Source organism: Peromyscus eremicus, chromosome 3, assembly GCF_949786415.1.
Source record: "Peromyscus eremicus chromosome 3, PerEre_H2_v1, whole genome shotgun sequence".
NCBI lineage: Eukaryota > Metazoa > Chordata > Mammalia > Rodentia > Cricetidae > Peromyscus > Peromyscus eremicus.
The window spans coordinates 109,304,888-109,319,393 of record NC_081418.1 but is presented as its reverse complement, the minus strand read 5'-3'; the positions used below and the strand labels follow the sequence as shown (position 1 = coordinate 109,319,393).

The following is a 14,506-nucleotide window of genomic DNA, read 5'->3' as shown; positions in this document are numbered from 1 at the left end:
GCACAATCTAGTTATTTTTTTTTTTTAATTCTCATAATGTCTCCAGTAAGTGTGACTTTGTGTTGGGCCACTCTCAAAGCTGTCCTTGGCCTCATGCAGGGTGCAGACTGCAGTTCGGTCACACCCAAAAGCCCGCTGTAAGTCTGCTTCTGAGAAGCCCACTAATGAGCTCACTGGAACATGGCGCATATATATGATTAAGTGAGTCTGCCGTGTGCTGACAGACCGGTCTCTGACATCATATCTCTCAACTTTTTTTGTCCCCACAGATGACAGAAGGCAGGCACTGCCAGGTGCACCTGCTAGATGACAGGAGACTGGAGCTGCTGGTTCAGGTAGGCATGGGGTCCTCAGGGGTAACCACTCCCTGCCCTCTTTGGAGCATGATGGCCCGTGTCCAGGCTGCTCACCTAACTGTGCCTAGAACTCAATGTTTTAAAGTGACTGAAGGGGAAGAGGTGGCTCTGAGGTTGGCAAACTTGGTCTGCACGTGAGTTATTGTAGCTTAGTCTTCCTGAAAGAATTCTGACTCAAGCTGGTCATGGATGAGTGGAAGCTCTTTGTAAAATGTGATGCTATGTGAGTTTTATCCATTTTACTTGTTGATGATTTTCTTTCTATTTGCCCAACACCCTGGACCAAAGTTTAAAAAACCAGTTGAATTCCTATTGAGAGGAATAGAGGTCTAGATGCCTCTTCAAGACCAAGCCTACTTTACCTTCTCGTTGAGCCTTGTCCTTCACCCACTGCACCCACACTGCCATTAAAATAAATAGGACAGGAGCTGGAGAGATGGTTCAGTGGCCCAGAGTGCTTGTTACCCTTGTAGAAGATCCAGGTTCGATTCCCAGCACCCACATGGTGGCTCACAACCCCCTAAAACTCCAGTTCTGACCTCCACAGGCACCAAGTATGTGCACAGTGTTCAAACATACATGCAGAAAAAACACCACACATGAAGTAAAATGAATAAGTCTGTTTCTGAGGTTGGAGGATAAAATATCACCACGTAAGCCTTTTAAAAAATTAGAGGACTAGGACGTAGCACAGTAGTTTTGTCAACTTTTAATCCAGATTTCTGCCTACTTCTCTCCTTCCTCCCGTCCCCTTCTTTCCTTCCCTGCCCCTTCTCTCATCTCCTTTTCTTCCTAGCTTCCTTTCCTTGTCCCTCCCTCCCCATTTCATCTTCTCCTACAGCAACATCCAGACTTCACACCATCACTATGTACCCCTGACTGTTAGGCTCAGGGTTCAGAAGGGAGCCATTCAGGCTGCTGCCCAGAGGTGCTCCTGCTTCCCCAGTCCCTGCAAGACCAACATCAGCCATCAGCTGGATGCTCTGGCAGATTCCAAACCACACTTCTTCCCGCCAAGCCCATAGTATCCCTGAAGCTCATAGATAGTTCCTTCTTGAACTGGGTTCTCAGAACTTAGTGGTGATGATGGTGTGAAGAATGGCTAAGAAATCACACCAGCAAGCAAAGACAGGTTTTGATGGTTAGGGAGGGAAAACCTGAGCAATGGGAAAGATGGGCTGCTAATCAGACTTGTGTTTTGACAGCCCAAGCTTTTATCAAGAGAGCTGCTGGACCTTGTAGCATCGCATTTCAACCTGAAAGAGAAGGAGTACTTTGGAATAACGTTTATAGATGACACGTGAGTGTTCTGGTTTTTCATGTCTTTGCCTTTTGCTTGCCCAGTGCACATGCTGGTTCTCGTGGTTGGCAACAAGGGAGTAAGTAGTTGTATCCTGTTTAGCCACAAGTGTCTCAGTATGGAAATTTTTTCCTACAAATGTCATAAAGGAAGAAGAAAAGGAACACAGAGCACTTAAAAGTCTTGCAAATATTGCCAGGTATGGTGGCAAACGCCTGTCATCTCAGCACTCAGGAAGTAGAGGCAAGATGAAGGATGCGAGTTCTAGGCCACCTGGTTTACATAATGAGCCCCAAGCAAGCCAGGACTGTGAAGCAGGATAATGAGAAAACAAAAAAACAAAAACCAAAAACCTCGGAATGTGTTTAGAAATGTGTGCTAATGAGTTTGAGTCTATGTGACTGGTCTTTGAATGGGTGGTCATGTTCCCCAACTCACACATATGTCAGGGATAGAAACACTAGGTTGTTATTCACATGAGGATCGTGAAGCAAGTTTAATGTTTTGGCGTTAATGGTTAAGAAGTTTAAAGCCCAATTTGTGACTGGCCTTAAAGATATACACAGTTGAATACGGATTTAGCTTTTACCACAATCTAAGTCTCCTTCATGTTGTTCTGGAAGTTGTTTATTTTCCATCTAGTTCCATTCTTTACATTAACATATTGGGGGGGTCCCTGTCTGTCTGTTTTATATCAGCCTAATTTGTCTATATTATATGTGGTCCGATATGTTATGAGAGGAATCCTTCCCTTTTCTGAAGACATTTTCCAAAGAGTTCAAGAAAATGTGTTCCAGACACAAAATAAGCTGGCCAGCCACCACGTTCTTTCCATAACTCTCTCGATGTAAGTGGTTTTTCAGTTGTTCAGTGAAACCAGGAAGAAAATAACCTCAAGAATGAGTTAGTTTGTGTTTAACACCTTGTACCTGCTAATCATTTCTCACTCAAGGCCTCCACGAAGTCTAAACAAAACCCTCAACTCAGGCTGCTAAAACCCTAATACTTGTTTAGAGATGTACAACCCTCCTCCACGCCCCCCCCAAAAAAAAAAAAACTTATAGCAGACTCAGAATGTTTTCTGAAGATGATTCACCCAAAGCAGGGGTCGGGGGGAATGCAGTGGCCATCACCCTCATACTCTTGATTCACCCAATAGCTGGTGGAGAGGGGGTTGATCATCTGCCCTCTGCTGGATAAAAGAGGAAATGCATGTGTCCGTTTTCCACAATACTAGCCAGAAAGCCACAGCAGTTCACATGAATCAGTGGTTGAACAGCCACACAAGTGTAGGCAGAACCTGTGTGTGAATGAAAGTATATAAGACCTATGGGCATAAATACATCATAAGTGAATGATATGCTATGAACTGTAATTGCTACGAGCACCGTCATTTAGAAGGAGATCGTATCGAGTTGAAGCTAAAGGCCTGAAGACTGGCACCATGCATTTATTTCACAAATGTCTCCTGAGTGTCCACAAGCTACCAGATGGTATTCTACATGCTGGGGAATCATCTTTGAGCAACGCAGTTAAGATTCCCTGCTTGCAAGGGTTGATACTGCAGTGCTTGTGGTCTAGTTTAACAAGCAAAGAGTTGATGAGAAGATGCCAGAGACTATAAGCTCACTGAGATCGTGTGAAATGCCATATGAGGGAAAGCTGGGGGGCAGTTCTAGACAGAGTGGGCCAGGATGGTGTCTGGAAGACAGCGTGCATCGAACACCAAGAACCGGCTCTGCAAACAAGTCTAAAAGTGTAAAGATGGAGCCCAGTTTTATTTGAATATGATGTTTGTTTGGTTGAGGTGGGGCCTCAGGTAGTCCAAGCTGCCCTTGAACTCATGACCCTCCTACCTCTACCTCAGTGTTGAGGTTATAAGTATGTGCCACCATGCTTAACTTGGTTTAGTTTTTAAGAAAGGTAGGGAAAGCCATAGTAGCCAGATTGCAGAAAGCAGGAAGGAAGGAGGTCCAAGATTAGGGCTAAGAGTGAGATGGGGGAAATACCCAGAACCCTGTAGCTGTGTGATGGGACAGCAGTATTGGACATCGCTGACACTCATGCTCCACATCTATCACCTGCACAGAACTATAGTCCTTATATGGCAAATACCATATGAGGGGCCCTGAATAGAGTGCTGGCATTCTGTATTTCAGGCATGTTGAGTAAGACATTTGAGTCCAGAGCACAGGCACACATGCAAGAGAGAGGCCTTTCAGGGCACTGGAATGCTGTCACAGAATTCTCTCTAGAACTGGGCCAGGCACACAGAATCCACAGAGGGGTAAGGAGGCGGCAGTCTAGGCAAGCATCACTTGAAACCAATGTACACCATGCTCTTGCTCAGTGTGAAAACACCAGCCTGAGGGTGGATTCAGGGGTGAGCAGCAAAGGACAAGATCAGGGGTGAGCCCCATGAGTCACAGGGATAGATGGCAGTGTACAGGATTTAGTCAGCACTGGAAAGAAGGGTCCAGACCACGTGGCGGGCTTCTAGGGGAGCCCCAAGCACAGTGCCTTGTCCAGACATTCTAACTTGCTTCAGAAAGAAAAGGAAAAGATCTGAGCATAGTGCTGCCTGCCCATAATCCCAGCACCCGGAAGGTTCCCACAAACTCTAGGCCAACCTAACCTAGGCCATATAGAAAACACTATCAAGTAAGAAAGGGGCTGGGGAGAGGGCTCACTGGGCAAGAACGTTTGCTGCACAGTCGTGAGGACCTGAATTCTAATCCCTAGGACCCATGTTAAAAAAAACAAAAAAAAACAAAAAAAAAAACAACCTGGATGTGGCCACACACATCTGTAACCCTAGCACTGTGTGAGGAAGAGGAAGTGATTCCTGGGACTTACTGACTGCCAGCCTAACTCCTGATTCAATAGCAACCCCACCACAGGGAGTAAGAGAGGGAGTTATAGAGGGAGACGCCCATTGCTCTCTTCTGGCCTCTGCATAGACATGTACAAAACACACAAACATGTACATCACACACACACGGAAATGGGGGCATGGTATGAATGACTTCCTTGGAGGACTCAGGCCACCATCTTCCTTGTCTGCCCTGGGATTTGTGGGCTCCCTTCCGTTAGACTTCTGCCACAGAAGTCAAACCTTACAGCCTTCCCAGGAAGCTGGTGTGCCCCGACTCCCCTAGAGATGACAGTCAACCCCTAATGTCTGAATTACAGCCAGCTGGGGAAGGTGTCTCCTGGTCCCATCTGTGCTTATTCTCAGGAGTCTGAGTTTGTCTTTTCTGGGAGAAGGAAGGTCTTAGCCGTTTCCACCTTTCCGAGGAACAGGTCTGGAAACATGTTTATGTCTAAGGGTGTTTCTTCGGAAAGTCTTGGTCACAAACCTAGTTCTTTGTCTGGTAAATATTTTTGGAAGGTTTTTTTTTCCCCCAGCACTCCCCCGTGAAACCACCAAGTCGATCCCTCCCAGGGCACTGGCTGGGTTGCCTTTTCCAGCCCCAGTGCCACATCAGCCTTGAGGCTGTGGCAAACCCAAGAGAGGAAGACAAAGCTGAAACTAGCTACTATCCTTACCCCAGCTCATGGAGCCGAAAGAGAAATGGGAAAACAGACCACAGTTACGTAAGGAAGGCAGCAACACCAACCAAGTAAAGCAAATTCCTGACAGAGAGGGATGGAATTCCTGAGGCTGCACTTGCTGAGGCATCCCAGCTCTGTGTGCAGGGTGGTCTTCCACCTCTAGAGGGCACTCTCAGCCCTCCTTCCCCACAAGGGGCCCTCCTTTTGCCATCCCTTTCACCCATTTTGAAGAACTTTGCTGAGTGACCTTTGTTGATGCAGAAATAACAAATAGACTTTACAACAGTTGCTTTGGATCTCTGTCCTTTCTGGTGGACCTGAGACAATGGGGCTTCCAGAGCACAGAATCTGGACCAAAGAGAACCCGTGGCTTACGGTTACGAGTGCTTATCTTTGGTTTTTGTTTTGTTTTGTTGTTCGTTGGTTGGTTTTTTTTTTTAATTAATTAGATCTCATCATTATTGATGAAAAATTTAAAAACAGCAAGATGCAAACATTAAATGAACCTTATTATATCTTAGTATTTAGACATAGGTAATTTTCTTTCTTATTTTTCAGAACTTTTATTCTGAAATGAAATGAGAATGGCCTGAACTACATGTGGAGGTCAAGGCCAGTTTTCACAACACAGGGTGGCCAGTCTCAATTATAAACAACAGAAATCTGGTTTCTAGGGCCAGAGATAGAGCTTCACGTTAGAGCTCTTGCCTAGTGTGCACAAAGATTCAAGTCCCAATATTGGGAAAAATTCAAATCTCTAAAACATAGTTTCATGCTTTAGAAGTGTATTTACTATTACGTATACATGAATATCCCCTTAGAGTATTTATCGTGAGTAAGGCTAGCCTTTTTGATGCCTCCCCACTCTGACTATAGTCTCTTCCAAAGAGGTAAGCAATATCTACAACTTGTTCTGTGTCCATCTAGAATTCTATATTAAAATTTTTCTCCATGTTTAATAGTGTCTTGACCCTATTCAGGTGTTTAACCTAATTGGAATGTGCTGTGCATGTGATGTACCACTCGCTCTGTTCATTCTTACACAATGTTTGATGCAAGTTCATATAAAACACCTTACACATTTTCAGTTATGCCACATCTTCTCTATAACGAAAGAATAAAGGACATACCCACCTGTGATTGTGTGCCGCACACTCAGACAAGAGGATTGCGGTGCCAGGCCAGCCTGGCGGCCAAGGGAGACCCTCTCCCAAAGGAAAGAATGGGAAGAGAAAATGGAAAGGGACAAGGGGAGGGAGAGGACAGGAAGAGGAAATGGAAAGGGAAGAGGGAAGGAGGAGGAAGGGAGAAGGGGACGGATTCAAAGCTGGTCTGTTCTGCCATATGAAACCTTGAAAGACTTCAAACCGCTGTGCCGCGTATTTTGACACCCATGTTTAACAGCTTTGGAGTTGACGTGTCTTTAAATAAGTGCCACATCAAACCCGACAAAATAGAACGCAAGAGTCCTTTGACTCCAGCCTTCCATTTTTGTTCTTACACCCAAAATCACGAGTTCTAAGAAGTTCTCCAATGTTCCACCAAGGAAATCTTAGGGTGGCTCCCTGCAGCCTTATCTTGTAATTATAAAAACACAGACACAGAAACTGAGCCCAGTGTTATTCTAAAAGGTAGGGAATCCCCTGGTATTATTTACCCCATATTGAGAGTCCTGAATTCAAATCCCAGACCTGCCATTTTCCTTTGATATTTACTATAGAACATAACATAAATAGATATAGATGTCCAACTTGGTTGATGTATGTGAGGGGGTACAGTAAGGAAGCCACTGGAATGGCCGCTCCATGGTATGGTTAGGGGGAAGGTTTCTATTGTGGGTAAGAGAAAGAAAATCTCCAGAGGCATCTGGAAGAGTCCCGAGCAGAGAGTAAAAGAAGTAGACTGGACAAGGCCAGGATTATCTATTAGAGAAGCGAGACAGTGGGAGAGATCAAGGGGAGTGGACAAATCATATGGATTGTAAGGATTCTCAAAGCTGGCTGTAGCTAGAGTTTGCCTTCCTGGCCCACAGTCAGGACAAATCTCTCTCACCTGCCAGTTCCACAGCTGCTCAGACCCAACCAAGTAAACACAGAGACTTATATTGCTTACAAACTGTATGGCCATGGCGGGGGGGGGGGGGGGGGGGGGGGAGGCTAGCATGGACTTTGAAATTTATTTATTTATTTTTTGGTTTTTCGAGACAGGGTTTCTCTGTGTAGTTTTGCCCCTTTCCTGGAACTCACTTGGTAGTCCAGGCTGGCCTCGAACTCACAGAGATCCACCTGGCTCTGCCTCCCGAGTGCTGGGATTAAAGGCGTGCGCCACCACCGCCCGGCGGACTTTGAAATTTATAACAAGGACTTGTGAGCAGAGACAGAGGGACTTGGAGGCCAGCATTGGCTTTGATGTGCGACCACAGGTGCATTGATGGAGAGCCTTGACCCTTCTGCCAAAAGCCAGGGGAATGACCCCTTTAGGGATGGGACAGACGTGTTTCACAAATTCCCAAATATAGCCGGCTTTTATCTGGCCCGACGGCCAGAAATCCTTCTGTAGTCCAGCTTGAGCTTATTTCTAGACACATGGACTACCTGAGACCCAAGAGTTGACAAAAAGTATTTGCTCAATAAAGAGTGGCTGTTATCATGTATGCTGTTACTATTTGTACCCATGTTTCCTATCTGCTTGTTTCCAATTTTTTAAAGAGTGTTTTGTGTATGCGTGTTTTGCCTGCATGTATGTATGTGTGCCGAGTATATAGAGTGCCCATGGAGGACAGAAGAAGGCACTAGAATCCCCAGAACTGGAGTCACAGATGATTGGTTATGAGCCGCCATGTGGGTGCTGGGAACTGAACCCCAGGTCTTCTGTAAAAGCAGGCCATGTATTTTTCTGCTGAGCCATCTCTCCAGGCCCCCTTTTCTATCTACTTATATTGGAATTTCCTTTAATTATTTATTCAAGGACCAAAATAGGCTGGAAAATGTTTTCTAGCTCATAACAGATTTTGCTGGAATTCAACATCCTCTTCCCAGCACCAGAAGCATGTCCTGAAACTGGGTTTAGTGTAAGCATGGCTCTAAGATGGATGGGCCAGTTGAACAGCCTTGGAAATCATGTAAACAAACCACAGAGAGTCAAGCCAGAGAGGTCAAGGTCTTGAGAGAACTGTTTATACCTGTGAACTGGTGAGGGTCTGAAGTAAATAAATATTTAAACATCTGTAAGTCATGTGTCCACAGAAATAGCTCCAGAGAGTGCCGACCTGTGTATGCATTGAAAATCACAGTGTTGTACTTGACTGGAATCTTCCTCCTTCTTCACTAAAATACGTCACATTTAACCTTTTATACAAATTTAAAGATTAATTTAGTGTTGTTCAGTGTCTTAACCTCCCAAAGCATTATCCAATTCTTATTTATTCTCTCAGTTTTTCTTAAATATGTGCATGTAATATATATGGATTTCCATTGGTTAAGCTGGGCATTCCACTGGGCAAGCTGGGCATGGTAGAGCAAACCTAGGCTATAGCAAGGCTCTGTGTCCATAACAAAAGGCAGTATAGGTAATATATTATACTTACTGTTATTCTCTTCATTAAAATTTTAAATTTATTTTTATTTATTTATTTTATTTGAAACAAGGTCTCACTAAATAGTCCTAGCTGGCTCAGTCTTGTATAGACCAAGGTAGCCTCGAACTCACAGAGATCCATTTGTTCCTCCTCATCCCCCGAGTGCTTGGATTAAAGGCATGCATTACCATGCCTAGGAAATCTTGCTGTTTTTAATTTAAGGTTTTTGTTTGTTTGATTGGTTGGTTGGTGGGTGGGTGGGTTAGTTGGTTGGTTGGTTGGTTGGTTGGTTGGTTGGTTGGTTGGTTTTTCAAGACAGGGTTTCTCTGTGTTACAGCTCTGGCTGTCCTGGAACTTGCTTTGTAGACCAGGCTGCCCTTGAACTCAGATCTGCCTGCCTCTACCTCCCAAGTGCTAATTCTAGAAAATTGTTCCAAGCAATTTTGCAAGCAGTCTCTCCAGCTTGTTTTATGACTGCATTGTATTTCTCTACACAGATTTAGATCATTACGTTAATGATACCCTATAAATATTAGGGTTATTTCCAGACTTTTGGCTATCAAAATGAGTGATTTTTATACATGGGTCATTTTTCAAATGTGCACGTTCCTCTTGATAAGCTCTTCCAGTTGGAAATGCTAGCTCGGAAGTAGACAGGTTCAATAAAATTGCTGAAGTGGCCTCAGGGACGTAGTGTCCTTGCCTGGAGTGTGAGCATGACTGTTTCCAGGCAGCTTTGCCAGCACCGTGCATTGCTGAACTTTTCATGCCATCCTTTGCCTTTGCTTCTTCTCGCAGGGGTCAAGAGAACTGGCTGCAGCTAGACCACAGAGTTCTGGAGCATGATTTGCCTAAGAAGCCTGGCCCAGCTATTCTGCATTTTGCTGTCAGGTATGTGTGGGCACACCCAGCATTCACCTCCTTTTTTGTTTATTTTATTTTTATTTTTCAACATTTCTAGTCATCAGAGATAGTGAATAAAAAGAGAAAAGACCCCATGAGAACATGACCATGTGAAGGAGATTGTCTACTGTCTTGGTCTCGGTTGCCATAGATACAGTGTAGAGTTGTTTTCTTTGAAGATAAAGGAGGGAAGCATCTTGCTTTATTCCTCAAAGATTCTTAGATTAAATATAAGGCTGAGTAACCTAAGAGATGTATTTTAATGTTTAAGCCTTTTTTTATTCTATAAACTGTTAGGATTCTTCAACTCTGAAATCTGGCAAACATTTACTGTTATACTTTATGTTGGGATAATGTGTTCTAGAGATGTGGAAACAATTGCATTTTATACAATTCTACAACTGAAATCGAAGTTACAATGCCAAGCAAATGCCCAGAGAAAGAATTAGCCTAACAGCTCAGAGACCCAAATTGTTTCATGCAGGGACAGACAAGGATAACTCTCACAGCCCTTCCTTGACATGTTCTGTGAGCTCTGTTTGGATAAATTCCTTAATAAGAGCCCAAAACTGATACATTTAACTAAATCAGGGATTCTCAGAGCTGGCTGTAGCTAGAGTTTTCCTTCCTGGCCCACAGTCAGGACAAATCTCTCTCACCTGCCAGTCCCACAGCTGCTCAGACCCAACCAAGTAAACACAGAGACTTATATTGCTTACTAACTGTATGGCCATGGCAGGCTTCTTGCTAACTGTTCTTATATCTTAAATTAATCCATTTCTATAAATCTATACCTTGCCACGTGGCTCGTGGCTTACCAGCATCTTCACATGCTGCTTGTCATGGCGGCGGCTGGCAGTGTCTCTCTCCGCCTTCCTGTTCTCTCCTTTCTCCTTTCTGTTAGTCCCGCCTATATTTCCTGCCTGGCCACTGGCCAATCAGTGTTTTATTTATTGACCAATCAGAGCAATTTGACATACAGACCATCCCACAGCAGCTGGCCCAGGAAAATATTTTAGCATTAACTACTACCAATCTAAGAGAAGTAGAATGCTCAAGACTAATCTTGCCCTCTCCATAGCTTCAGATACAAAACATTACCAATGGACCCCAAAGTCCCTCCTGTAGTAGCCCTGGCCCCACCTTAACTCTGATGAACAGCTTTACAACAAATTTGTATTGCCGGTCGATTTTTCAAATCAATTTTATTTTCATAAAGCTGATTCAGATGCCTCAGCCAGGAGAGGCACTTGCTGCCAAGGGTGACAGCCTGGTTTTGATAATGGGGACCTCCCCGGTGGGTGAAGAAAACCTGTTCCAACAGTTGTCCCCTGACATCCATATGCAGGCACAGACACACAAAATAAATAAGTGTAAAAATCATTTTCAGCTAATTCAACCAGAAGAATAGTCTAAGATCAAGTTGAATTTTAATGATGAAGATGTGTCTCATTTCATACTATGATATTGGGGACCCCACCCCCCACTCCCCTTCCCCTCCCCCTCCCTTCTTTCCCTACTTGTCCTCCTCCTTACTATAATGTTGAGGCAAAGTAAGTTACGATGAAATTTTACAAATACTATTGTTTTCTTATGTCATCTGCTCCACGAAATTCAGAAGCACAAAGATACCGTATCTTACCCCTTTTTAAAATTGTGGTTCTTACATGAATTAGCTACTGAGAGTTGCTGAGCCTCAGCTTGCACATAATGTGTTCACAGCCCTGGGAAGGGGAGGGGAGTCTTGTTCTCGTTGGTGTTCATTTTCTCAATTTTTGATTCTGGAGCTAGAGAGATGGCTCTTCCAGAGGACCTGAGTTTGACTCCTAGCACCCACACGATGGCTTCAAACCATCCGTAACTCCAGGTCCAGAGGATCTGATACCCTCTTCTGGCCTCCATGATACATGCACAAGCAAAACACATAAAATTACATTTTTGGCTGGGTGGTAGAGGCGCACTCTTTTAATCTCAGCACTTGGGAGGCAGAGGCAGACAGATCTCTGTGAGTTGGAGGCCAGCCTGGTCTATAGAGCAAGTTTCAGGACAGGCTCCAAAGCTACACAGAGAAACCCTGTCTAGAAAAAAACAATTTAAAAAATTACATTTTTGATTCTGAGATCTGCATTGGACTTTTTTTTTCCTTGCCCTTAACCCTATTTGTTATTGGGTGGTTTTTAATGGTGCTAGGGATTGAATCCAGGGTCTTGCTCATCCTAGGTCTATGCTCCACCACTGAGCTGTGTCCCCAACACCTCAGAACATCTATTAATGCCCAAGAAGGGGAGCACACAGAGATGACTTATTTAAGTGTAATTCATAGCTGGAGAATTGCCCAAGGATCCTAAAGAAAACCTGGAATTTACTGAAACCCGGTGATGTGAGGCTGGTGTGCCCAGAAACAGGAAAAGGAGGCACAGACAGAGGCAAGGAGAGAGCTGCCTGTCAGTGGCTGAGCAGGGGTCAGAACAGTGAAGGGAAAATGGCTAGCTGCAAACGAGGTACCTGTCCATAAGGAAGGAGGTCATTGCTGTGAACATGTCAAACTCAGACAACACAGAACGAGCCAGCCGTTCCTCCCCACCAGCCTTCAACCTCGAGCTCTCCTCTCAGTTTCCCACCTTAGAGGGCGGGTTGTGTAGTGGCTTACTGTTTACATCTTACTAAGGACAGAGAAAGTTCTGTTTCTTTGCTCTTACATACTTCAGCTGTCCAGCCTCCTGCAAGCATGGGCTGTTCTCGGCTCCGTTAAAATCTGGGCACCGTCAGCACCTTCTGCATTCATCTGTGGGTGCACGTGCCATGTTTCTGCTGCGTCACGGCTCAGCCAAGGCATTGTGTCTTTGGAGAATCTTAACAAGTGTCATTTATTCAGTGGCCACACTTGTGTGCCTGTTCTTTGACAGCTGCTGTGATCTAGCGGGCGTCCGAAAATTCCGGAGCGCAGACGCTACCTCCCCTTCCCGGCCGTCTTTCACAAGGCTGTGCTATCTTTTCCAGCAGGTTCCTGGGATTCCACAGCAGTTGCTGGCTTGTTCCTGGGGCTTCAGCCCCTACTTAGCACGTTATCGCAAATGTCCTGTAACCACTTGGTGTTCACTTTCTCCTCTCTGCTGGCATATTTGAAACCCTTATCGAGGCCTTAATGATTCACGGAATTCAGCCTCCCAACAAGACGGTGATATCATCATAGCCTTTATTATTCCAATTAAGTAGCTGTTGTTACCATGGCTAAAGAAATGAATCCTGAATGGACTTCACTGAGGTCACAGAGTGGAGACTCCTAGTGCAGGGACAGCTAGTGAATGGCTTTTGTCACACACACTTGTTTGTCAGAGGGTCTCACACCTCCAATTAGAAGACACAGAATTGTTGGTGACATTTCTATCCGAGGAAAGAACCCGTTGGGTTACCTGTGTTGACTAGAGAATGCAACCAAGGAATTCAAACTAGAATTTTAAAAAAAATTTTTTTAATAAAAAAGCCTAAATATGATGATGCTCACTTGTAATCCCAGCTCCAATGAGGCCAAAACAGGTGGATCCGTGGGGCTTGCTGGCCAGCCAGCCTAGCCTGTTTAGTGAGCCCCAGATAGGGAGAGACTCGGTCTTGGCACTGGGGGGGGGGGATGTATACACACACACACACACACACACACACACACACACACACACACAAATGCAATCAAGGGTATTATTTGGTTGTTTTGATCTTTGGGCACTATAACAGTATCTGAAAGTTCAGGGGCCCTTGATACATGGACACTGGGTAATGTGCTGGGGGTACAGGTGTAGGGACCCTCATGCATAAACACCAGATAATATACTAGGAGAGCACAGGAGCCCCTCATGTGCAGATACCAGGTGATGTGCTGGGAGAGCACAGGAGCCCCTCATGTGCAGATACCAGGTGATACGTTGGGGTACAGAGTACAGGGACCCCTCATGCATAGACAGCAGGTGATGTGTATCTACACAGCACACACACACACACACACACACAGATGTCAGTGATATACCAGGATACAGAACATGGGGGCCCCTCATGCAGGGACATCAGGTGATAGTCTAGTGTACAACATACAGGAGCCCTTCATACATGGCCATCTAGGTAATGAGTTAGCACACAGTCAGAAAGGATCCCCTCTGGTGGCCACACATTGCCAGGATGCATATCACTGTTGTTCTTAATGCAAACAATTGGAAATACCCAAATGCTGACACCAGGGATAGGGTGAGCAAGTTCTGGCATCTTACAGCAAGCTGTAAGAAGGAGGTGAGAACATATGCTGTATTTCAGTGCCTCCAGAGGGAGAACTGGGACCCAGTGTAACCATATTGGGAAAATTGTCAAACTATGCACTAACTCTCCCCTTTAGAACCAAAGCTTCCACCTCACCCTCACTCAGTCCTGGCCTGGGTCCTGCCTGTGTGCTGTGGAAGACTGTTCTGCTGCTGATCCCTTCTCTTGGTTCTCCCACTGTGAATCACAACTTCATTAAGTCACTCTTCTGAAGGATGTCCTCATCTGCCTTGTCTCCTGGGCACCTGCGTGGTGAGGCAGGTTGTGTCTGAACAAATAGAAAATCAGCATGTATTTATGACGGATGCTAACAGATCCTTGAGAGACCCTCAGGATGTCTTTGTTAAGTTGGTACTTTTTAGAAATATTTAAGGGCTGGGAAACCATCCGGAAGGAACTACACTGAGCCTCAAAGAAACATTTCTCATTTCCTTCTTTTTATTCGTCATTTATTGTTTCTGCTCAGGAGAGACAACGGTGCATGAGGAAACATCTCTGCCATGCTCATCTGAA

General features: G+C 44.9%; 1 protein-coding gene across 1 annotated transcript in view; it reads left to right on the top strand.

Annotated features, from left to right (window-relative positions):
* Nucleotides 1-269: 269 nt before the first annotated feature.
* Nucleotides 270-14,506, top strand: part of Frmd4b (FERM domain containing 4B) — a 125,826-nt gene continuing 111,589 nt past the window's right edge. The window contains exons 1-3 of the mRNA XM_059258268.1: nucleotides 270-335; nucleotides 1,562-1,656; nucleotides 9,587-9,679. Coding sequence (XP_059114251.1) covers nucleotides 270-335; nucleotides 1,562-1,656; nucleotides 9,587-9,679 — 254 coding nt within the window. The remainder of the gene's footprint in view (nucleotides 336-1,561; nucleotides 1,657-9,586; nucleotides 9,680-14,506) is intronic.